The 22,929-nt window shown below is 62.0% G+C and overlaps 1 protein-coding gene across 3 annotated transcripts; it reads left to right on the top strand.

The window, feature by feature from the left end:
* Positions 1-603: 603 nt before the first annotated feature.
* Positions 604-21,566, top strand: PTH1R (parathyroid hormone 1 receptor). Of its 3 annotated transcripts, none has more exons than XM_045862570.3 (15): positions 606-813; positions 1,845-1,967; positions 11,941-12,043; positions 13,945-14,079; positions 15,723-15,833; positions 15,937-16,055; positions 16,195-16,289; positions 16,491-16,686; positions 17,166-17,319; positions 18,889-18,949; positions 19,272-19,338; positions 19,593-19,687; positions 20,279-20,420; positions 20,532-20,573; positions 21,083-21,566. In XM_045862570.3, exons 2-15 carry the CDS (start codon positions 1,893-1,895, stop codon positions 21,455-21,457), a joined length of 1,770 nt encoding a protein of 589 aa, XP_045718526.1. In that variant the 5' UTR covers positions 606-813; positions 1,845-1,892; the 3' UTR covers positions 21,458-21,566. The 3 variants fall into 3 exon arrangements, with proteins under 3 accessions (XP_064453005.1, XP_045718526.1, XP_064453008.1); XM_064596938.1 differs by lacking the exon at positions 606-813 and adding an exon at positions 1,018-1,204; XM_064596935.1 differs by lacking the exon at positions 1,845-1,967 and having other exon boundaries at positions 604-813.
* Positions 21,567-22,929: the final 1,363 nt, after the last annotated feature.

Below are 22,929 nucleotides of genomic sequence, written 5' to 3'. Positions count from 1 at the left end.
GGACGTGAGCCCCGAGACGCGGGCTGGGGCGGGGGCGGGTCTAGAGCACCGCGGACCTACCCACTAGGGAGTTCCCGAGGCTGGGGGTCCAGGCGAGGGCGGGGCGGGAGGGCGGTGGCGGCGGAGCCAGGCGCGGGGCTGGCGGCCCAGCAGCCTCCCCAGGGACCCGGGTCCAGCCCGAGCGGGAGTCGCGCGGGCGCACACACAGCGCCGCGGCCGGGGGCGCGCGGGGTACCTCCCGTGAAGAGGTCCTGCTTCGCAAGGCTGAGGGCCCCTATTCACCGGCCCCGGCAGGCCGATCAGAAAAAATAACGTCTGTGCTTCCCGGAGAAGAGAACGGAGCGGCGGCAGCGTCCCGGGCTACGTGCCCGGGCCCCGATGTCAGAGCTCCCTTGGCCCCGTCCCCTCCACACTCACATCCCGCCGCTGGCGCCCCGGGGCGCGGCCTCTAGACAAACGTCCCGGGGCAGGGGCAGCGGGCTCCGCTCGGCCGCTCCGCACACCCGTGGCGGAGGCGGCGCGGGAGAGGGGGGGCGGGGGCGGGAGAGGCCCAGGGAGGGCGCGGGGGGAGGGAAGAGGCGCCCGGCGGCGGGGGGAGGGGGAGCGGCAGACGCCGAGGCGAGGGACGCGCGCGGCGGGCGGCGGCTCCGAGCGGCGGCCGGGCGGGGGGCGCTGGAGGCCAGGCCGGCCAGAGGGGATCCCGAGAGCCCCATGAAGTGCCCCCGGGGCCGCGGACGGGGCGCTGTCCTGGGGAGGCTGTCGGGGGGTCCCCGACATCCATGGCTAGGCGGGGGCCGCGGCGGCGCGCTCGGAGTAAGTCGGGGTCGGGGGGCGGGAGCCCGGGGGAGGGGGCCGGCGTTGCGTAGGGGTGACTCCAGGCCTGGCCGGGGCGGGCGCGCTGGTCCGTCTCGGTGTCAGTCGGCGGCGCCTCCTCGGAGCCCGGTGGAGCCGCCAGCCCCGCGCCGCTCGGCTCCGTGGCTTTTTTGGAAACTTGCAAATGTTTTCGTAGAGAGAGAGAAGGGGGAGGGGAGGGAGGGAGCGAGGGAGTGACCGAAACGGAGCCCGGGGCTGCTGGAAGAACGGAGGCCAAGGCTGGGGGAGCTAGAGACGGACTGACAGACAGGCCGACGGGCAGAGCGTCCCGGCCGCAGGCGTGCTTCAGCGGCGCGGGCGCAGGCGGGGCTCCGGCCCAGGATGCGGAGAGGTTCGGGAGGCGGCCGCGGGCAGGATGGGGATCCGAGGGGGCTGAGGGGCAGAGAGCTGGTGGCCCGAGCACCGAAGGGCTCAGTGTTGTTGCAAAGTTGGAATCGCTTCCCTAAGCTGCACGCCCCGAGCGGCTCAAAACGCGCCCCCCGCCCCGCCCCGCCCCCCCTCCTTGCGCTCGCCGCGGAGCTAAAAATAACAGCCCGGCTCGCCCCCCGCAGACCGCGACCCCAACCCCTCCCCCGACCCCTCCCCCACTGGGCGTGGGGCGAAGCCACAGCTCCCAGTTCCCCAAAAGAAAAAAAAAAAAAGAAAGAAAAGGCGGCGCGGGGGGGGGGGGCGCGGGGGGCGGGCCGGGGGCGGGGGGCCCGGCCATATGGATGTGATTTCTCCGCTCCGAGGCAGACGGGCAGCTCCGCAGCGCTCGGCGCCCGCCCGCCGCCCGCCGGCCCCCGGCTGCCTCCCTTCCTCCCTCCCTCTCTTTCTCCTTTGCGCTCCCTCGCTCGCTAGTCCTCGGCGCATGGGCCCCGCACCGGGCCCCGGGGCCTCGGGCCGCCTGGCCTCCGGGGTCCCCTAGGCCCGGGCGTGGGCGGGGCAGCCCGGCCTGACGCAGCTCTGTACCCCCCCACCACCACCACCAGGGCCGGCGGCGGCGGCTGCCCCGAGGGACGGGGCCCTAGGCGGTGGCGATGGGGGCCGTCCGGATCGCGCCCGGCCTGGCGCTCCTGCTCTGCTGCCCGGTGCTCAGCTCCGCATACGCGCTGGTAAGTGCCTCGCCCGCACTCCAGGACAGGCTGTGGGCTTGCTCTGCGGTCCCTGGGGTGGGCCTAGGGCGCAGAGGCTTGGGTTCCCTGAATAATCCGAACTTTGGATGAGCGTCCCCTCCGACCTGAGATCCTGGGTGCCTGCTGTCTCTGGGGTGTCTGGACTCGGTTCCAGATGCCTATGGTCTCCTTATTTCTGAAGCCTGGGTTTGGGGTCCCAGGTCTGGAAATCTGTAGTTGGGGTTCCTCTGTCTTCTGCTACTGTGAGCACCACAGCTCTGGTTGTGTCTCCTTCAGGGGTGACAGTGTGATCTAGCAGTAGACTGGGCTTTGGCCCTGATGTAGGGTCCCACAGACTTTGTTCCCGGGCCTCTGTTTTCTGCAAGTTTTGTTTGCAATCCAGGACACGGTTCTGGGTCTGAGGTCAGCATCACCCCGGGAGGGGGTAGGATTTAGGGGTCCCCTCCAGCTCTCACAATCACATGCGTGCACACACACGGACACTCTTGCCCAGAGAGGCGAGTGTGGTGTGGCACAGAGGAAGGATGGAGGTCCCCTGAAGGAGACCGACCTCACAGAACCCTCCTCCAGGAGAAACATGCTGGAGGGGGACTCTGGTGAGTGAGGGACCCCCATGTATACCCTCCTGAGAGCAGAAGCCAAGAGGGCACCAGAGGGAGAAGAATTGGCAGTTTGGGAGATAAGGCAAGAGAGAGAGAAGAGAGACAAAGGGGCTGGAGATGAGAGCTCCCCAGAGCAGAAGGAGTAGACAGACCAAGAATAGCAGAGAAAAGTAGGGGACTGGCAGAGGCCAAGAGCTGGAGACACGGAGGGGAGCATCGTCCTCCTCCTGGGCCAGAGACTGGGGACCAGGACCTGGGGAGTCAGTCAGATCTCACAGCAGCCCTGTCCTGGGGGACTGGCCCATTGCTGAGGAGGCTGTCTGCCTGTGTGTCTGACTTCAAGGCCCCTGCTGCCTCCCCAGTACCTCCCAGGTGGGGGCATCTGCCTTCTAGAGAAACAAGCAGGCAGGCAGGTAGCCACTTTCTCCTGACCAGCTCCCTACCCAGGCAGAACCTGAGGCGGGAAGGCAGGAGCTCTGGGATGCTTCCAGCTCTGCCTCAGGCCCGTCTGACCTGGGGCTATCCTCCATACCTCAGTTTCCTCATCTGTTAAAAAAAAAAAAAAAAATAGCCAGAAACCTTTGCCTAAGAATCTCCTGATCTGAGTGAGGCTCTCTTCTCCTCTGGGGCCTCAGCATGTCCCATTCCCTGGTGCCCAGGCACTCACGACTCTGGCTCCCCAAAGCCAGAGACCTCACGCCATATGAGGACTTGTAGATGGGGAAGTCGAGGCTCAGAGACTTGTGCAGAGGTACATGCAAGGACCCAGAGCCATTTCCCCACCCTCCCCTTGGGCCAGGCTCACCCTCCCCAGGGTCCCCTCCAGGGTGTGTGCAGAGCTAGCCCGCAGTCTGTGTGCACATCCCTGCGGTAGACAGGACGATGGGCGGGAGTGTGCTGAGAGCCATCTGTGTGCCAGAGCAGGGCTCGCTGGGCCTCTGGGCAGGCTGTTCTCTAGGTCCGTGTGAGCGCGTGTCACCTGTGAACACGTGTGTCCGAAGCGGTGGGTTTGCACATGACTTGCAGGGGCATAGTCGTGCATATGTGTGTGTGTGTGTGCATTTGTGAGCACATGTGCACCCGGGTCTATTGTCTCTTATTTTTATTTAATAAATGCTTTTTTAGCGCTTTCTACTTGCCAGACACTGTCCTAAGCACTTTAGAGTATTAACTAGTTTAATCTTTCCAACAAGTCTCTGAAAAGGTTTTGTTATTGTTCCCATTTTTAAAGTAATCTAAAGCACACAATCAATGTGACCATTTTTTATTGCATGCCAATCTAGTGCCAAGCCCTGTGTCTCCAGGGGGAGGGGGTAATGGGTCCCCAGGGCCCCACACTGATTTCTGGGGAAGCTGAGGCACGTGCAGAGAATTTGCCTGGCTTCGTCCTGGTTCAGGTCTGAGGGCAGGGGGCAGGAGGAGGGATGCCATGGCTGGGTCTGCCCTGAGACCTTGTTGGGACATCAGTGGCTGGACGCTCAGGCCATGTGCGCACTGGGATTAGGGCTAGAGCATGTGGCCCAAGGATCACCCAGTACCCTGTAGGCCCCCTGGGCTCAGCTGGAGCCAGCGAGAGACTGACAGCCGGCTAGCTTCCTCTTTTGAACCCAGGGGCTGCCGTTCCCACCCAGATCTGTGCTGACGCCCACTAAGCCCACCAAACTCAGCCGATAGCCCCTGTAACCAAACCTGTGGGCTGCCTGCCCAGCCAGCCCCAGGAGCAGGCTCACACCTCCAGGGACCTCAGGGTTCGGGGACCAAAAGCGTCCCACTGGGAGGACACCGGCTGTGGCCAGACTCAGCTAGCTGGTCCCTCTTGTCCTTACAGGGAATACTAGCTGTGAGCTGGGGGTCAGGTGGAGTGAATTTTGGAGGAAGGGATGGGCCCACAGATTGTGAGTAGGGGGCAAAGGGGTGGTCTTATCCTTGGGGGTGCCTCATCCTAAGGATGCCCTCAGCATGCACACATGTGAAGGAGAAGCCGCAGTGGGAGAGGCAGCAGGTCAACATGGGGGGCAGGCCTTGAGCGTAGAGATGTGAACTCGGGGTCTGACACAGAAGGGACTGTGGGGGCTGGGAGTATAGGCGACCCCTCCCCTGCTCCAGGACCAGTGTGGCCACAGGCCCTCTTTTAAAGACCAGAGAACCATGTATTGAACAATGACTGTCCTCCGATTCTGAGCTAGAAACCATCACAAATGTTTTCTCAGTCTGTCCTTTCACCCACCCATTTTATGGGAAAGGGCCCTGGGGTTCAGGCAGTGAGTCTGTGGTAGAGATGGGACTTGAACCCAGGTCTTCAGACTCTTGCACTGAGCTTCTTCCTCCAAAGCAAGGTGACGGATCGTGCTGACCAGAGATCCCCATGTCCCACTGTGGGTTTTTAAATTTTTCTTCCTTTTCTTTTTTTTTTTTTTCTTTGTTTGTTCCTTTGTCTCTTTCTTTCTTTGTTTTCTTTCTTTCTTTCATAAAATCCTTCTGTTATTTTATTTTCTTTTGTTTAATTGAACTAATACTTGAATATGTTCTTTTTTATAAAAGAGTCCTATAATACAGATTAAACAGAATTCATCCTTGATGACTCCCAGGTCCCAGTGTCCCTCTAGAGAAAACCATTTTTAACAGTCTGGGTGGGGGATATCCTCCCAGACCTTTTTCTGTTTATTTCCGAAAGATACCTTTTTGTGTCCGTACAAAGCAGACAGTTTTGTTCTGTTGTTTTCTGCGTGTTGTAAAATGAATGGCATCTGTTTGTAGGTAAGGCTCTGCCGTGTACATTTTTTTACGTAAAGGTGTGTCTTGGAGATCTTCTTGTCAGTAAATATAGATCCATTTTCTTTAATGGTGCGTAGTATTCCAAAATCTGGGATGCATTAAGCAGTCCCTAGTAATGTACATTTAGATCTTTTCTGCATCCTTTGTGTGTGTGCGTGTGTGTGTGATTCCAGACAGTGGCGGGGAAGCTCCTGGAAATGCCGTCTTTGCCCCTCTGTGACCGTTTCCCTGTAGGGTATTTCTAGATTTTGTCATTGTTGGGTTTGAGCACACCACATTTTTTTATTTTATTAGACACGGCCACACTGCCCTCTAGAAAGCCTGTGCCGGTTAATACTCACAATAGCAGTAGGGACTAGGAGGGTCTTTCCCCCACACCCTCTGTCTCATAGAGTAGTATGATTTTCACCTTTGCCATTCTGAGAGGCGAAAAATGGTGTCTCTTGCCATTTTAATTTGCCAATTACCGGTGAGCTTTTGAACTTTACATTGGTCTTTTGTTCCTCTTCTAAGACCTTTGCCCAGAGCCATTGCTCATCTTTCTATGGGTTATTTGTCTTTTTTTGTATTGATTTGTTGAAGCTTTTTATATCACCTGCCCTTAAACACCCCCCCCCCGACACCCCAGCTCTGGGAACGGCCTGTGGACAGAGCAGGAGGAGGGGGGCCGAGCCCTCCCGGGAACTCGGGTTTTCTTCGGAATGTTTTAATGAGGCGTCAAGCGGCCTCCCCCAGATTCCTGTTGTGGGCCTTCTGGGGACACTCCCTGGTCCAGCCACCACACCAGGAAGGCAGCTCTTTCAGAGGGAGAGTCCCTAGGAAAAAGAAAGGGTGGGGTGAGGGTTTTGCAGACCCCAGAAATTGTCTGCAAAATGCAGTGTGATTGGGAGAGTGCAGAGTCTCGCTCAGATTCGCAAAGACGTCGGAAACCTCCAAACCCTAAAGAACCCCAACTCTGGGACCAGCCTTGTGCGGCGGTGAGACCTGGTGGGATCCTATTCTGCTGACCAGGCATACGGTTAGGTTAGGCCATACTATCCTTCCGGGCCTTGGTCCTGCAGGCCAGGTAGAGGCCGCCTGTGAAGATCCACCGGGTCCAGCAGCCAGCTCCGCCATCCCAGGCTCCATCCCACCGCCTGCCCTGAAGGCGTCCACGCTGGCCAGGATGAGAGGCGTCACGGTGCCTCCCCCCCCCCCAGCCCCTCCCGGCCCTGAACACAGGCAGCCTGTTCAGGAAGGCCTGGAGAGGGGGAGGAAAAGTCAGCACTTGTCAGCGGTGGCGGGGCAGGAGTGTCCCCGGCAGGGAGCCCGTCCCAGCCTGCTCGGGCCAGCCGGACAGACGGAGGGCAGCAAGGGGCGGGGAGCAGTCCCTAGCCAGCTGGCACGGGAAACATCAAGAACCTGGAAAAGAGATGCAGGAAGGCCAGGAGGTCACGAGGGGGTCCCCTGTGAGCCAGGGTTTTCTCCTTCTGCCTTTTCTGGAGGTACAACCCCCCTCGCTGCTAACGCCGGGGCGCCACTGTCCTCTGTCCTGTTAGAGCTGGGCACCGGATGCCGTCACCTGCACCGTCGCCACGTGATCCCTCTCTGTCCGCCCCCACCCCTGAATTCCCTTCGTGCAGGCTGCCTCGGAGGCTCTGCTGGGGGGCGCCTGCTTGATGCCGCGGAAGATACAGATGCGGTTCAGAAGAACTCTGGACCAGGGGGCCCACGGGGCTGCGTCCTTCCTCCAGGGCTGCTGCTGCTTTTTACCTGTGACTCTGAGCCTCAGTGTCCCCGTTTGTAAGATGGGGATGTGGTGGAAGGTCAAGGAGATGGGGATAAAGCTCCAGGGTCAGTGGCTGGTGCCAACAGGCAGAGGGGCTGGATGGACCCCAGGCGGCTCTGCTTTCTCTAGAGGGGAGCGGGAAGCCTACAGCCGCCTTCCCGCAGGGGGCCAGGCGGGACCCGGGCAGAGGGATGGATGAGAGGACCCAAGAGGGCATCTCAAGGCTAATAGCATCCGATGGAAGAGCCTCTTTCCCAAAGGCAGAGGTGTCGGCCACTGAAGAAGCAACCCTTGTATTTCCTTCTTAGTTTTGCCTGGAGGAGAATGTAGGCACGTCTGGGATCACAGACAGCAAATGTGTGGAATTTGGCAGTTAGGAGAGAAACGGAGAGGAGTGGCCCTCCTTTGGTCAGTGGCATGGAACTGGCTCTCTCCACCACCACTATCACCGGCTCACCTCCGTCACCATCACCAGCCTCGATGCTGCCTCCTCACTGTCCTCACCTCCACCCGCACTGCCACCACCGCTCCCACCCCCAACTCCAACACCATCCTCCGTCGGGCTTCCCTGCGAGCTGAGGTCAAAGGAGCTGCTTGCCCCCCAGGGGAGGGGTAGTGAGCAGATGGCTTTTCTCTTCATCTGAGCTTCTGAACTCAGGAAATGAGAAACACATCGGGCCTCTTGACCACACACCACTCTCTCCCTGGGACAGCAGCTTCTATGTTTATAAATAAGACTGGCTCCCAGCCTTCACCTGCACCCTGCCTGGAGCCCCCGAGACACCAACTCGTTGCTCCCAGGCTGCCCCTGTCCCTATTCTCCCCCAGCTCGGGCTGAGGTCAGGGCATCACCCCACCCCATGCACGTGTGTGCACACGGGAAGGCTCTGGGGGGGGGGGTTCAACATGGGGAGTGTGCTACAGCGAGGGACACTGAAGCCGAGCCCTAACCCAAGACCATAGGAGGGATGTAGGTGGGGATTCGGGACGCCTGGTGCCAGGCCTGGGTGGCCCCATCAGTGGTGGGTGACCCCGGGCCATGATCCAGCCCTGGGTCCCTCAGCCCTTGCCCCTGAAACCCAAGATCCGCAGGCTCTCTGGATGTAAACTGATGCAAACCTGAGTCCTTCACACCAGGAGCTGGGCCAGAAAGACCTGAACTCTGCCAAGGAAGGGGAAGAGGGGCATGGTGGGGAGAGGGACCAGCAGTCACCAGGCCAGGAGGGGAAGCACAGCTGCCGCACATTCCCCTGCCCCCCCAGGACATAAGGCCACCTACCAGGGCAGAGGCTGATGGAGGGCCCTCTTACCCCCCCCCAAGCCCAGGGGGCCTGGCAGTGACCCGGACTCTTACTGTGAGCCCAGGTTGGATCACCCCAAAAGCTCATCAGGCACACTTCACCCAGTAGGTCCTCCTATACTCCCTGCTCCCGACCCTCCTGGAGTCCCACCTCCTCCCCTCCACCCCTCACTGTGGGCCCCTGGACTTAGTCATCTACCCAATCTCCCGCTGCCACTCTGGGTCCGCAGCCTGGGGCCACCCTCAGTGTGCAGCAGCAGGGGTGCCCAGAGGCCGAGTAGGAGGGCCATGATGGGCTGCTGCTGATGGGACCAATTAGAGCCACCAGCTCTGCCCCGCCCCCACCCATGCCCAGGCTCTCACTGAATCCTCACCAACAGCCCTACGGTCATCCTGATCGCAAGGGTTAAGCAACTTTCCTAGACACAGAGCCGGTCACTGGTGGAGGTGCGATTCAAGCTCCAGTGCTGGCCAGCAGAATGTGCTTGGATGAGGAGAGGGTGCAGCGGGAGGGAGGGGAGAACAGGGACCATTGCAGGCAGGGGAGCTGCCCTCGAAGGCAAGTGGCAATGAACTTGGTGCAGAACTGCCCTCCTTTCCTTGGATAAGTGCTTCCCGGACTCAGGCTTGGATTCCTCTTGCTGCAGTGTGCCATCACGGGGGGACAGAGAAATGGGTCCTACAAGTTTGGGGAAGCCAGAGGTGGGGCTGCCGTCCCCGTGGATGAATGGAGGAGTTTGGGGGCCCTGGGGTGCTGGAGGCATATCCCTTCCCTTCTCCTGGGCACTCCCAGCCCCACCATGGAAACCAGACTCCAGAGAAGAGGGGATGCCCCCTCTTGGCCACAGAGAGGGTAAAGCCAACAGCAGTAGGTGGAGGCTGAGCAGATGCCTCAGTCCTGCGAGAGAGCGTGTGTTAGTTCCTGGTCATCACCCAGCTAGCACACCTGTCCATCTGTCAGTCTGCCAAATGGGCCATTTTCAACCCGTGACTGCCTGCCTTCAGTCACATCGGTGGGCTAGTCTATGGGGGAGGGCTGGTGTGCCAGTCTTTGGGGACTGGTAGAAGCCTCAGTCACTCAGGAGCTTTCCATCAGCTGGAAAAAATACGGTGCCGTATCCGCTTGTCTTGAGAGAGATGGAGGTGGGCAGAAGAAGGGGTGGGGCCGGGGCCATGGTGAGGGAGTCGGGATAAGAGGACAGCAGAGGCGGTACCGACAGTGGGTATGGGGCTGGCGGCAATAATGGTGATGGCAGTGATGGGGTTAATGTTGCCTTCGGTGGTGATGGTGATGATGTTCTGCCAGTTGGGATGGTGCTGATGGTGGTGATGGTGGTTGTATTTCTGGTAATAGTAGTTAGTGCTCATGGTGGTAATGGTGCTGGTGCAGGTGGTGGTGGTGATGGGGGATGGTGATGGTTCTGTTTGGTGTTGGTCAAGGTGATGACGGTTGGTGGTGGTGGTGGTCGGTGGTGGTTATTGATGGAGGTACTCTTGTAATGATGGAAATGGGAGTGAAGGGGCGTGATGATGGGTCCGAGTGAGCAGGGCAGCTACGCAGGGACCAGACTCCTCGGCAGCCTGGATCCGCAATGCCAGAGGCACAGAGAGAACTTCGGGTTAATCCTGGAGCGCCTTGGATTAGGGCAGGTCCAGCTGTCCTCCCTCAAGCCCCATGGATGAATGGAGGAGTTTGGGGGCCCTGCGAGACTCCTTCTGCCCCAGTCCGCTGTAGCTGGGGGAGGAGGGCGCAGAGCCCCGAGAGAGGAGCCAGCACATGGGCATCTGCTCCAGTCCTTCCTGGGGGGCGGTCCATGGGCGCTGATCCGGCCGAGATCTCAGGGTCCAACTCAGACTCCAGGGACACGCAGAAGCACGGACACCCGACAGACACGCCTGCTAAGGAACAGCCGCATGAGACACTGGCAGACGCGCGCACGCACGCGGACCTTTGCCCAGGAAGCCACGTACACACGCGTGTTCCCAGACACCTGAGGCTCACGTCCCAGATGTGCACGCCGCACGGTCCCCACGCGAGAACGCACAGAGACGGGGCCCGCGCGAGCGCACCCGCCGGCCGGACGCGCCGCCGCGCACGCGCACACGCCTCCGCTAAGTGAAACCAGCGGATCCCGAGCCCCGCCGAGCCGGTCGGAGACTCCCTGGCCCTGGAAGCCCCCGCTGCTGCCACTGAGAGACGCGGTCAATTAACTTCACCCCGCCGCCGGGCTCCCTGACCCGCCCCGCCCGGCCAGCACGCCCCTTCCCCGGCCGCCTGCTTCCCTCCCTGCCTGCCCCCGGCTCTCCGTCCGCGCCGCACCGCTCCACTCACAGGGGACCGGCCCTGCGATGCCCGAGGGGCGGCCGCTCTGCCTGTTGAGGGTGTGAGGGGGCCAGGCTGTGCCCTGCGGAAGCTGAGGGGACACAGCCCTGCTCTGGGGCTGAGGGGGTCTAAGGGGACAGACATGTCCCAGGCCTGGGTGTCCGAGGGGACTCGGCCCGACTTATAAGGGGGAGGAGGATGTGAGGGATGCATTATCCTCTGTGGGTCCCACTCATGGAAGTGGCTAGGCTTGGTCACACTGAGCTGTCCCCAGGGCAGGATGCTGCCTTTACTCTGACCCGCTTTGAACTCTAAGGGGAACATAGGTTCAGGGTGAGACACACACCACCACCACCACCCCCACCCCCCCCCGCGATGCCCATGATGTTCTCTTCCTCAAAATGATGCCCATGTATCCCACTGGGCCCGGGGTGTGCAGGCTGGAAGGAAGAGAAGGAAGCACATTCCGGAGGGAACAGCAGGAGCAAAGGCCTGTTGTTGGCACCTTCACAACACAGGGTCTTCCTCTGCCTCGCGGGGGGAAGGAGCTTCTAGATAAGCACTGGGATGGGGTGACTCTGGCTCACAGCTGGCGCAGGAGTGCCCACCCCACCAGACCACTTGCCAGTGATTCCTCCGACCTCTAGCTCTTGGGACTGCAAGGCTGGGAGCGGCTGAGGCACTCCCCATTCACTGGGGAAAGCAGTGACTGGGGAGAGGGTCAGGATGGAAACTGGTGACTCCCAAGGTCCCCCAGGGCACTAGGGCTTGAAAGAATCCAGGCCTGGTTTATTTCCCCAGAGTTCACCGCTCCTTATGCACCCGCTCTCCCCACCAGGTCCCCAGCAGACGGGATCCTGTGAGGATCCATCCTGGGACATTCCTTCCCTTTCCCATGTACCCTTGGGGAACAGACTGGACGGAGAATATCAGTGGCTGCAGCCTACAGGGTTACTAGCGGGCAGGCAGGGGACATCCCCCTCCCTCTTTTATCCTTCTGGCTCCACCCTTTGGAGCTGCAGCTTCCCATCTGTAAAATGGGAGCTACGTAAGGCAGAGTTCCCAAATTCTAGACTCAGAGCCTTTGGAAAGGGTAGGGGAATCCGTCGGGGAGGTTGGGATGGTTGTGGGACCTGCCAGTGCGCTGGAAAGGCCGGCCTGCAGTCTGACGTTCAACTTGGTAGGTGGATGCAGATGACGTCATGACCAAAGAGGAACAGATCTTCCTGCTGCACCGCGCCCAGGCCCAATGCCAGAAGCGGCTCAAAGAAGTCCTGCAGAGGCCAGGTGGGGGCGGAGCCGGGTGGGGCGGGGCCAAAGGAGGAGGGCCTGGGGGCGAGGTCAAGAGAGGGAGGGAGGGGCCCAATGAAGGTGCGAGCCTAGGATGCAGAACCAAGTGGCACCAGGAGAGGGGGCGTCCGGTTAAAAGGGGGGTGAGGTGTGATCAAAGTCAGCAGGCTGAAATGCAGAGCCTTCCCTCCCAGGGTGGGATCGGTCAGTATGAAGGCAGCCACAGTCCGAATCATCCCCAGCGGGCTTAGATGTGGCAAGGCACAACAGGATCAGGAGCCCTGAGTAGGGTGCCAAACCCCCCTGGGGTGCACTTGGGACAGCTTCCTGGAGGAGGAGGTATCCAAGGCAGGTCCAGAAGAATAAGTAGATCTTTGAAGAAGGCCACCTGGTCCAAGGACAAGGCTGAGGTGTCCAGGGTCAGGAGAATCAAGGGTCCATGGGACTGGATGGGGAGAAGGCTAGAGGGGTAGGGATGGGTATCATGACTCTGAGTCATGGTCACTGTCCGGGAGAGGGTGTTTGACCTGGGGTCGGGAGGGCCTCTGCACACTAGCACAGCATCTTCAGGGACCCCTGCCAAGGTCAAGGTGGGAGGAGCCCCTGCCTTTCCAGCTCCTGCCCCATCTCCAGCTGGTCTTTTCCTTGAGTCCACTTCCTGGAAGCAGAGGTGAGCGCTCATTAGCACCCATCCAGGCCTCTGCCGCCTGTCTGATTAAATCTCACTGACCAGGAAGAGGCCCAGGCCCTGCCTGACTGGCCGAGGAGAACAGCTTCCTGTCTGGAGCCGGTTCCCCTAGACTGCTGGGGATCCAAGGGCATACGGTGACACACTCTGTAGCACACGGACTTTGCTCATAGTCACAGGCACTCACACGGTCTCTGCAGTCCCAGCCCTGTCCACAGTGGCCCCGCTGGTGGCTCTTTGGTTCCCCGCCCCAGTCACATCAGGGTCTGGGGGTCAGGTGGGCCCCCACACTCTGGGTCTTGAACCCAGCGCTCTTCCCAGTTGTGGAAGCCCGGAGGCACCTTCTGCCCCCCATCATGCCCCATCCTGATGGAGCCCCTGTCTTCCTGCTCCACCCCGTCCTGCTGCCCCCCTCCCTACTAATGCCCCAGGATCAGGCAGGATAAGAGGCATGGCCGTTCCAGCCCAGCCGAGGTGTCTGCACTCAGCTTTGCGTTGCTGCCACAAACCCTGATCTGGGAGGGCTGGGGGCCCTGCTCGGGCTGTACCTGAAGGGACACGAGTCATATAATGAGGGAGACATTTCAGCAAGGTAGAGAGACCTCAAACAGCTCTCTAACGGAGAAAAGGCCGCCCAACTCAGAGAGCCTCCAGGGTCCTTCTGTGGACTCTGGGAACTCCTAGCTCAAGTATCTGAGGGCAGGGGACGGGTAGGTAGACTTGCCTGAACACCCTTGCCACCTGCACACTCTTGCTCATGTCGTCCACACCACCAGCTTCCTGAGCTGCACCGTGCTCTGGCCGGGCTTCATTTTCACCGTTGAGCCTTTGCGCTGACATCACCCCTACTTGTCCACTTCGGTCCTGCGCCCCCTGGCGGGGCCCTGTCCTCCTGCACGGGCTCTGACTCCAACTCCTGGGTCGGAGGACATTGCCTCTGCCCATGTCTTGCCCACACTTACCGCTCAGCCCACTAGTTGATCCCACACCTGCATGCTGTTCGCTCCCATTTGAACCTCCTGTTGACAATCTCGGTGCTCTCCACTTACTTCTGCACCCGCCTGTTATCTCAGCTCTCCCAACAGCCTGGGCTCTCAGCAGGGCAGGGATTAACCCCCACCGTACAAAGAGGGTGCCTTGGAGGCAGGAGGGTGCCCTGGGTCTCCTGCCATAGCACAGCTGACAGCCGTAACTGCCCTGATTTCTCCAGCTGACATAATGGAATCAGACAAAGGATGGGCATCTGCATCCACATCAGGGAAGCCTAAGAAAGAGAAGGCATCTGGGAAGCTCTACCTGGAGTCCGAGGAGGACAACGCGGCGCCCACTGGCAGCAGGCACCGAGGTATGTCTGTGCTTCCGGGCATCCATCCGAGATGGGCAGGGACCCACCCACCCCACCGCTCTATCCCCTTTCTGTGAGCTCATGCTCTTCAGCTCTTGTGGAAAGGAAGAGGCTGTGGCCCCCTCCCCAGGAAAGCAGGGGAGGGGCTGGGAGGACACAGAACCCAGGAGGTATCATGTGCAAGAGGCTGGCAGCTGGATGGGGCCAGACCCCCAGGAGATTTGGGCAGAGAATTTGCCCCGCACTACCCCAGGGGTGGACCCAGGGCTGTGGCCCCTCCCACAGAGAGAGATGACAGAGAACCTGGGAGACAGAGGGGCAAGGAGAGATACAAAGAGAGGGAGAGACAGAGAGGGGACCAGGAGGCATAAACTGGGACTGGGACTCAGTGTGTCTGAGGAGGGTGCACCCAAACACGTAGTGTGGTGGGCCATAGATACAGAGCAGGGGAGGAGGGTGGCCACAGAGCAGCAGGGCTGAGACAGTGGGATGAGGAGGGGAGGAGAGAAGAGAGGGAGGGAGATGCAGGGCTGTGTTGTCCCTCAGGAAGGTAAGGAGAGACAAACTCAGAGCCCAGGCTGCAGCCACAGGGCCGGTTTGAACCGGCTGGGTGGGCAGCAGATTCCAGATGGGCCACATCTGGGAGGCTGTGGTCACCCTGTGGCTCCCCAGGGACCAGAGGGAATTGTGGGCCTAGGCAGGCGGGGCTGGGAATATGGTGCCCAGGACAGAGAGCCTTTCACCAAGCTGGGGTGGGTCCAGCTATCAAGGCAGCCTTCCAGGATGGCTGGAGAGTCCTGTGGTTGGAGCCCTGCAGGGGAAAGAAGGGAGCTGGGGGGTGGAAAGCAGAAGATTCAGAGGCTGGGGACCTTCCAAGGTCACTTAGTATCTCTGCTGTGAGACTGGAGCCCCAAAGTAGGATATGTCACCCTGTCTTGAATCGCACAATTAGTACTTAGATTTGGGGGATTATACCTCCTCCTGTGAGGGGAGTCTCATAGCAGGTGCTTAGGGTGGTCTGGGATGGTGGTGAAAGCTCAGGCTGATCTGGTCAATCCCAGCTACCCAGTGAAGAAACTGGAACACAAAGAGGGTGGACACCTGCGTGAGGTCAGCAGCTCTTTGGGAGTCCAGCTGGGACTGGAAGCTAGACCTCCTGCCTCCTACCCATGGATCCTGGGCAAGGGTCACATGGAAAGCATTCTGAGCTAAGGGAGTTAGTCTGGGCACTTGCCCTTCCCCAGGGACACCTGGAGGTGGGACCAAGAGCAGAGGAAAAAGAGAGAGGCCTGGCCAGGGGCTGAGTACCTGAGGAGGGCAGGGCCCTAGGCTGTAGGATCTCGGCAAATCACTTGCCTGTCTTGACCTCCACCAGCCGATCTAGAAAATAGGGCTAGTGCCAGTACCTGCATACAGGGGCTGTGGGAATTCTGTGAGGCCAGGGATTCAATGCCGTGCAGGACACAGTAGGTAGTAAGGCTCGATACATTCTCTCCAGACCGCTCCAGGCCTGAGTGCTCCAGTCCTGGGACACACCTGTCCCTGAGGGAGCCCGCGACCACAGGTGTGTTCATTCTTCTGGGTCACTAACCATGGACTTGACTGGTGTCCCCCACCTTGTCTGTCTGTCTCTGTGGGCACAGGGCGCCCCTGCCTGCCCGAGTGGGACCACATCCTCTGCTGGCCGCTGGGGGCACCAGGTGAGGTGGTGGCCGTGCCCTGTCCCGACTACATTTATGACTTCAATCATAAAGGTAAGGCAGGCTGGAGTAGGGTGGGGACCACAGGGGTGCCAGGACGGGGAGCTCAGGGCTCCAGACCTCTCTGCCTGCCCTGACCCTCCCCGTGGCCCTGCAGGCCACGCCTACCGACGCTGTGACCGCAATGGCAGCTGGGAACTGGTACCTGGGCACAACCGGACATGGGCCAACTACAGCGAGTGTGTCAAGTTCCTGACCAATGAGACGCGTGAACGGGTGCGAGCTTTCCCCCCTCCCCAACCTGATCTGGCTAAGGTCACCCCTGAGCGAGGCCTGACGCCTCCCGCAACCTTAACTGGCCTCTGACCCTTAACCCGAGTGCCAGGGCTCTGACGCTGTGTCCCCTCCGGCACAGGAGGTGTTTGACCGCCTGGGCATGATCTACACTGTGGGCTACTCGGTGTCGCTGGCCTCCCTCACCGTGGCCGTGCTCATCCTGGCCTACTTCAGGTGGGCGGGGCGAGAGGCGGGGCCGGGCCGGGGGCGGGGCCGAGGTAGGGTGCCCGCACCCCCCTCCGCGGGGCCGGGCGTCCCTCCCTTCCCCCCCCCCCGCCCGCCCCCGCCCCGCGCACAGCCTGGCTTCCCGGCCAACACCCCCCCCACCCGCGCGTCCCCGGACCCCCACCCACGGTGTTGTCGCGCGCCCCGCAGGCGGCTGCACTGCACGCGCAACTACATCCACATGCACCTATTCCTGTCCTTCATGCTTCGCGCCGTGAGCATCTTCGTCAAGGACGCGGTGCTCTACTCGGGCGCCACGCTCGATGAGGCCGAGCGCCTCACCGAGGAAGAGCTGCGCGCCATCGCCCAGGCACCCCCGCCTCCCGCCGCCGCCGCCGCGGGCTACGTGAGTGCCCCCCTCCCGCGGCCCGCGCCTGGCCCCCCGCCGCCCCGCCCGCCCCCTCCAGCTCGGCCCCCACCCCCCCAGCCCCCGCCGGCCTCCGGCTACCGCGGGCGTCGGGCCGCTCACGGCCACCCCACGGTGTCCCTCGCACCCCTCCGCCCAGCTCCCCGGCCCTACGGCCAAGGGCTTCGTGATTGTCCCCCCTCCCGGCACTTTCATCAACACTCCTGCCTCAGCCCAGTAGCCCCAACCACCCCACCTCTTCACCTTGGCCCCTGCCGCGGTCCTGAGTGCCCTCCTGCCCCTGGCAACATCCTCCCCTTCCGCCCCCCTGCTCCTCAGCTCCGCCCTTGACCAGAGAGCCTGGCCCTTCCTCCCCGCCGGCCCAGAGCGATTTGTCCTATCTCAGGGGCACCCCCAGCCCATCCCCGACTTCCCCAGATGCAGGCCTGCCTTCCGGCTAACACCAGCTGCTCTCCTAGGCCGGCTGCAGGGTAGCCGTGACCTTCTTCCTTTATTTCCTGGCCACCAACTACTACTGGATTCTGGTGGAGGGCCTGTACCTGCATAGCCTCATCTTCATGGCCTTCTTCTCAGAGAAGAAGTACCTGTGGGGCTTCACGGTCTTCGGCTGGGGTACGCAGGCGCGGCGGGCAGCGAGGCGCAGGAAGGGGTAGGGCCGCGGGCGGCGGGGTCAAAGGGGCCGCTAAGGGTGAGGGGCCGCACCGCCTCTCCCCTCCCGGACGAGGGGCAGCCAGTGGGTGGCCTGCCCGCCCCCCTTCTCTGAGTCTGACCCCATCCCAGGCTCAGGCGACAGGGCTTGGCTGGGGTCAGGGTTCACCCCTGGGCTCAGCCTGGGGCTGGGGCTCACCTGGGGGCAGATTCACCTGGTGTTGAGGTTCAGCCCCGGAGAGGGAGGGAGTGTTCTCAGGTCAAGATTTCAGCTCGGGATCAGAGTGGGATGGTGGGTCAGAGGTCACCCTAGGGCGGGAGCTGAGGTCTGGGACACTCCCTGCACCGGGAGCCCTGCTTCCCTACCAGTCCCCTCACTGCGTGGGGCTGTCCACACCACTGCCACCCGGCCTGCAGGAGCCGTGACCCAGAGCCCCAGGCCCGACTCTCGGCATCCTCCGTGCTTCGGCAGCCCCTCTGCAGAATGGGTTGCTGGGGCTCTGCACTCCTCCCCCACGGGTTCCGGGATGGAGTTACCGATAATTGTCCATTATTGTTGGCAGCTCCCGAGCTTGGCTGGGCTCCTGGGCAACTGGCCAGACTGCAGAGGGGTAGGCCTGGTGGCTGAAGCCCTCCCTGCACTCGGCACCCAGAAGCTCTCAGGTCAACAGCCACAGCCCCTTGGCACACACTCTGACCTTGACCTCACCCATGGCAAGCCCCAGAGTTGGGGGAGACCTGGGCCTTGTCCCGGGGTCTGACTTGTGGACTCTGGGGCTAGAGGGTGTCGGGATGGGCAGGAGACACACAGATCTGGAGCCACAGAACTTGGTGACACAAGAATATCATAGCTCTTCTTCCCACCGTAAACCTGGGTCGCACCCTGCTCCTCCCAAGGGTGCACCTCACCCAGAATGAAGTGTGAGGGGCTGGAGGGTGGAGGCAGAGCTCACTCAGAGGTACCATGTGCCATCTGGGCTGACTCAGGCCTGGAAACACCAAGGTTCCCCTGTGGCTTTTACTCAGCCTGGAACAACTGTCTTTCCATCCAGCCTCATCCATGGGGGCTAGGACCTTTCAAACTGGGTGTGTGTGTTGGGGGGGGTGGTGTTGGGGCAGAAAAATGCTGGTCCTAGGCCCCTCCCCCACAGGAACTCCCAGTCCAGAGCCTAAAGGGAAGGGGGGATTGGACTGAGCGTGGGGAAGTTAGCGATGCCCTGTTTTCCCGTGAGCCCGACAGGCCCGCGTGTGTGGGTAGGAGATGCAGAACCAAGATGAGGGCGGAGGGCTGACGGGTCCTGAGTGCGGGAGCCCCGGGAGGAGGCCGTGGGGGAAGCAGAGCGGCCCCCACCAGCATGTGGCTCTGTCACCAAGCAGCCCATGGGCCCAGGGGGACGGGACTCGGGGACAGTGAGGGGCTCAGCTGGGGGGTCATCGAGGATGAGAGGAATGGGCTGGCAAGGTGGGCTGAGGGGAGAGACACCATGGGCAGCGCCTGCGGACCCTCACACGCTGCCCCCTCTGCGTCCACAGGTCTGCCCGCTGTGTTCGTGGCTGTGTGGGTCAGCGTGAGAGCCACCCTGGCCAACACGGGGTAGGTCCAGGCGGAGCAGGGGGCCGCGGGGCCAGGCCACAGGCCAGAAATACCGCTGGCACGCCCTTCCTCTGTGAAGCATGGCGGGGGGGGGCCTTCCTGTGCCCTGGCCCTGAGTGGGCCCAGCTTCAGTTTTCTATCCAGCCTTGAGCCAGGCACCCCCTCAGGGTCAGGCTGTTTCAAAAGCAGTGTCTGAGGGGGGCCTCAGGCCTGGCCCCACCCAACACCCCCCTGTCCTTTGTCCCTCCCGGCTCTGGGGCCACTCTGTGGGCAGCCTCAGGGTGGGAACGGGGGTGGGAGCTGATGCCTCGGCTTCCCCCAGGTGCTGGGACTTGAGCTCCGGGAACAAGAAGTGGATCATCCAGGTGCCCATCCTGGCCTCTATTGTGGTGAGCAGGGGTGGCAACAGGGCTGGGTGGGGGCGTGTACTTGGGGGGCCGGTGACCAGCCCCTGGCAGGGACTACAGAGGCTTCCTGGGACCCCAGGGTTGGAGCCAGGGGCCTGAGTCCAGTCGGGGAGAACAAGGGCCCCCTTGGAGACGCAGGGGCAGAGCAGAGCCTGGGCGGGCCCGTGGGTCCCCGGGCCCTCGCCCCCACCCTGCTAGGGTGCAGCTCGAGATGCAGCCCTCCCTCACTGCCACAGCTCAACTTCGTCCTCTTCATCAACATCGTCCGGGTGCTCGCCACCAAGCTGCGGGAGACCAATGCCGGCCGGTGTGACACACGGCAGCAGTACCGGTGAGTGGCGCCCACCCGGCCCGGGGTTCCTTGGAGCGCTGGGCTCATCACACCCCAGCACCACGTAGCAAAGCCAAGACAGAGGCCCCAAGAATGAGCCTGTGTCGAGGGAAGCACCGAGCCCCTGACTCCCTGGCTGGCCCCACCCGGCAGTCATGGGCTCTCCCCCCAGTGTCCGGGGCCACCCCAGAGCCAACCTGGGCACCCGGACGACGCTAGGGTCTGCAGGGGATGGGGGGCAAACCCAGATTTCTCCTCAAACAGCTGATTGTAGCGAGTCCAAGGGACAGGTAGGCAGTGGGTGGCTTCGAGGGGACAGCAGCCCCGCTGAAACCCGAGGAATGGGCTGTGGGATGAAGACGTAAAGCCAGGGGGAAGTGAGGGCCAGTAGGGGGACCAGCGGGTGCAAGCACCGAGGGCCCTTACGAATGCTTTGCCCCAGGTTAACTGGGTCATCCTCGGCTCTAGCCAGAGCCGCAGGCCCCTTCGTGGCTCCTGGAGCCTAAGAGCTTGGGGCGGGCAGGTGCGGGTGGCTCGGTGCCCCCCCAGGGGAAGTGGCCTGTCCCTGAGCCACCTGCTCTGCTGGCCCAGGAAGCTGCTCAAATCCACACTGGTGCTCATGCCGCTCTTCGGCGTCCACTACATCGTCTTCATGGCCACGCCGTACACCGAGGTCTCAGGGACGCTCTGGCAAGTCCAGATGCACTACGAGATGCTCTTCAACTCCTTCCAGGTGCGCCGGCCTGGCCGAGGCCTGGCGGGGGTGGGGGCGGGGGGAGGGAGGGCAGGGTGGGGGCGGCAGGTGCGGCCTCTGGGCCCTGACCTCGAGCGCCTCTCTCCGCAGGGATTTTTTGTCGCCATCATATACTGTTTCTGCAATGGCGAGGTAAGCAGGGTGGGCAGCGCTGGGGCAAGGCAGGGGGGCTGCGGAAGTGCCAGGGTTCCCCAAGTCCTGTCCCTCCATTCTCCTGTCCAGTTCCTCTGTTCCTCCGAGAACACCCCTGAGGACATTCTGAAGGCAGAGAGTCTTTCCAGATGATTCAGGCTCAGGATGTGCTAGGATCTGCGGGCTCCTGAGGCTCTGGCAGAGCCCGTGTCTTCCCAGCCCCACGGTGGAAGGCTCCGTAATCCAGAGTGAACGACTCAGCCGCCCCTGGGGCCATTTGAGCCTGGTAGACTCCGGGTGTGTCGGTTGCCTGCAGCCGGGCACCACGCTCTGAGGATGACGGGATTTTACTTGGCCTTGGAATTTTCCAGTAACATCCCACGCCTCCGGTTCCGCTCGGGAGCTGGGTGTTGTAGGGGCAGGGATGGGGGCACGGCTGGGGCTGGGGGCCGTGCGGCAGAGGGCTGAGAGGCCGACCTGACGCCCCGCCCTCCCGCGGGCCATGGCAGGTGCAGGCCGAGATCAAGAAATCCTGGAGCCGCTGGACACTGGCCCTGGACTTCAAGCGGAAGGCCCGCAGCGGGAGCAGCAGTTACAGCTACGGCCCGATGGTGTCTCACACGAGCGTGACCAACGTAGGCCCCCGCACGGGGCTCGGCCTGCCCCTCAGCCCCCGCCTGCTGCCCGCCACCACCAACGGCCACCCCCCGCCGCCGGGCCGCAGCAGGCCCGGGGCCCCAGCCCCCCAGGCCACACCACCTGCCGCGCCTGCCCCCAAGGACGACGGGTTCCTCAATGGCTCCTGCTCGGGGCTGGACGAGGAGGCGTCAGCGCCTGAGCGGCCGCCCGCCCTGCCACAGGAAGAGTGGGAGACCGTCATGTGATCCGGGACCCGGGCCAGGGTTGGACCCGTGGGCATAAGGGCTGACAGACGGACCAAGAGACGGGTGGTTGGACGGTTGCCCACTCAGGGCTGGGGCTGGGAAGACAAAAGAGGAAAAAAAGAAAAAAAAAAAGAAAAGGGAAAAGGAAGCAGTGTGTAGCTTCCTATGGTCTGAGCTGGGGCTCAGGAGGGGAGAGGCAGGAGCCATGGAGCTGTTCCTGGGGTTCACCTCTGGAGGGGCTCTGGGGGCCGGGCACAGTGCAGCAGGAGAGACCTGGGAGAAGCAAAGAGTGGCCCAAGTTTGCTGGGGTCACACGGGGGCCCAGAGGAGCCATGCAGGAGCTGGGCCACAGCCTCTCCCCGCCACCAGCTGCCACCTCCAATGCCTCTGCTGAGGCCCCAGGGTGGCTGGGGGGGACCCCGGCTCCTCTCGGCCAACTCTTCACCTGTTGCCCCGTCACTGTTCACCAAGGGCCAACCGCGGATCCCTGGGTCCCTGGCCCTGCTCCAGGCCCCTTCCTGCCTGTCTGGTGGCCATGCTGTGTCCCTTGGGGCCTGGGGCACTCAGGGGGCTCTCCACACAGCATCCCCAGCCCCCACCGTGGATTTGACACGCCTCTGGCCACCAGACTGAGAGGGCAGGGAGCGTGCTGAGGCCATCAAGTGAGACGTGGGCTGAGGTCCATGCTCGGGCTCAGGAACTGTGGGGGAGCCCGGGGTCATCCCACAGGTCCGGCCGGGGTGAGGGCCTGCAGGACTCAGCACATCCACCCACCGTGGATCTGAGCCTGTCACTAAGCATCCCTAGCCCACACCCACCTGCCACATTAGCCACATTACTTGCCCTTCCTGGCCTGACGCTGAGAACTGACCCAACTGCATCCCCACCCCAAGCTCTGACCAGAACAAGCTTTCTTCTCAAGTCCGAGGACGGCCTTGCCCCCGGGCCTATACAAACTAGTGCCCCTGCCTGGCCCCGCCTTTCCTCATCTCCAGCGCAAACTTGTTCTTCTCCGTGGACTCAGCATCTGGAAAGCGCCCCCCATCTCGAACAGCACCCCCACCCCACTGGGGACTGGGTGAGGCGTCATAGGCAGTGGGTGGCACAGACGTACTCTGAGCAGCCTCAGGCCCAGCAGTGCCTTCCCTTCCAGATGGCAGGTGGGGCAAAGAGTTGCCCAAAGGCGCGGTGTGACGTGCTTGGAACGCTGAGAGAGACGTGGGCCAGGACTTGAAGGGCCACTGAGCCACTTTAAGCATCGAGGATTCCTGTGAATGCTGGGAGCTATTGGAAACTGTACAGGGAGAGCAACCCAGGTCTGAGCCACATTTAGAAGAGTCCCTGCTTCACTGGAGAGGCCAGAGGAGGTTACTCAGGCCTCAGGGGAGAGGTAACCTTGTGGGAGGAGGTAGCAGGCAGGAAGGACCCTGCATGAGGCACTGGCTGGGAGAAGGAGACCCAAGTAGAACAGA

This window comes from Mirounga angustirostris, unplaced genomic scaffold, assembly GCF_029215605.1.
Source record: "Mirounga angustirostris isolate CCGP_5_RB_7025 unplaced genomic scaffold, mMirAng1.0.hap1 SCAF_1, whole genome shotgun sequence".
NCBI classification, from domain to species: domain Eukaryota; kingdom Metazoa; phylum Chordata; class Mammalia; order Carnivora; family Phocidae; genus Mirounga; species Mirounga angustirostris.
Note: the sequence above shows the minus strand (reverse complement) of the source record. Positions and strands in the feature narration are given on the sequence as shown.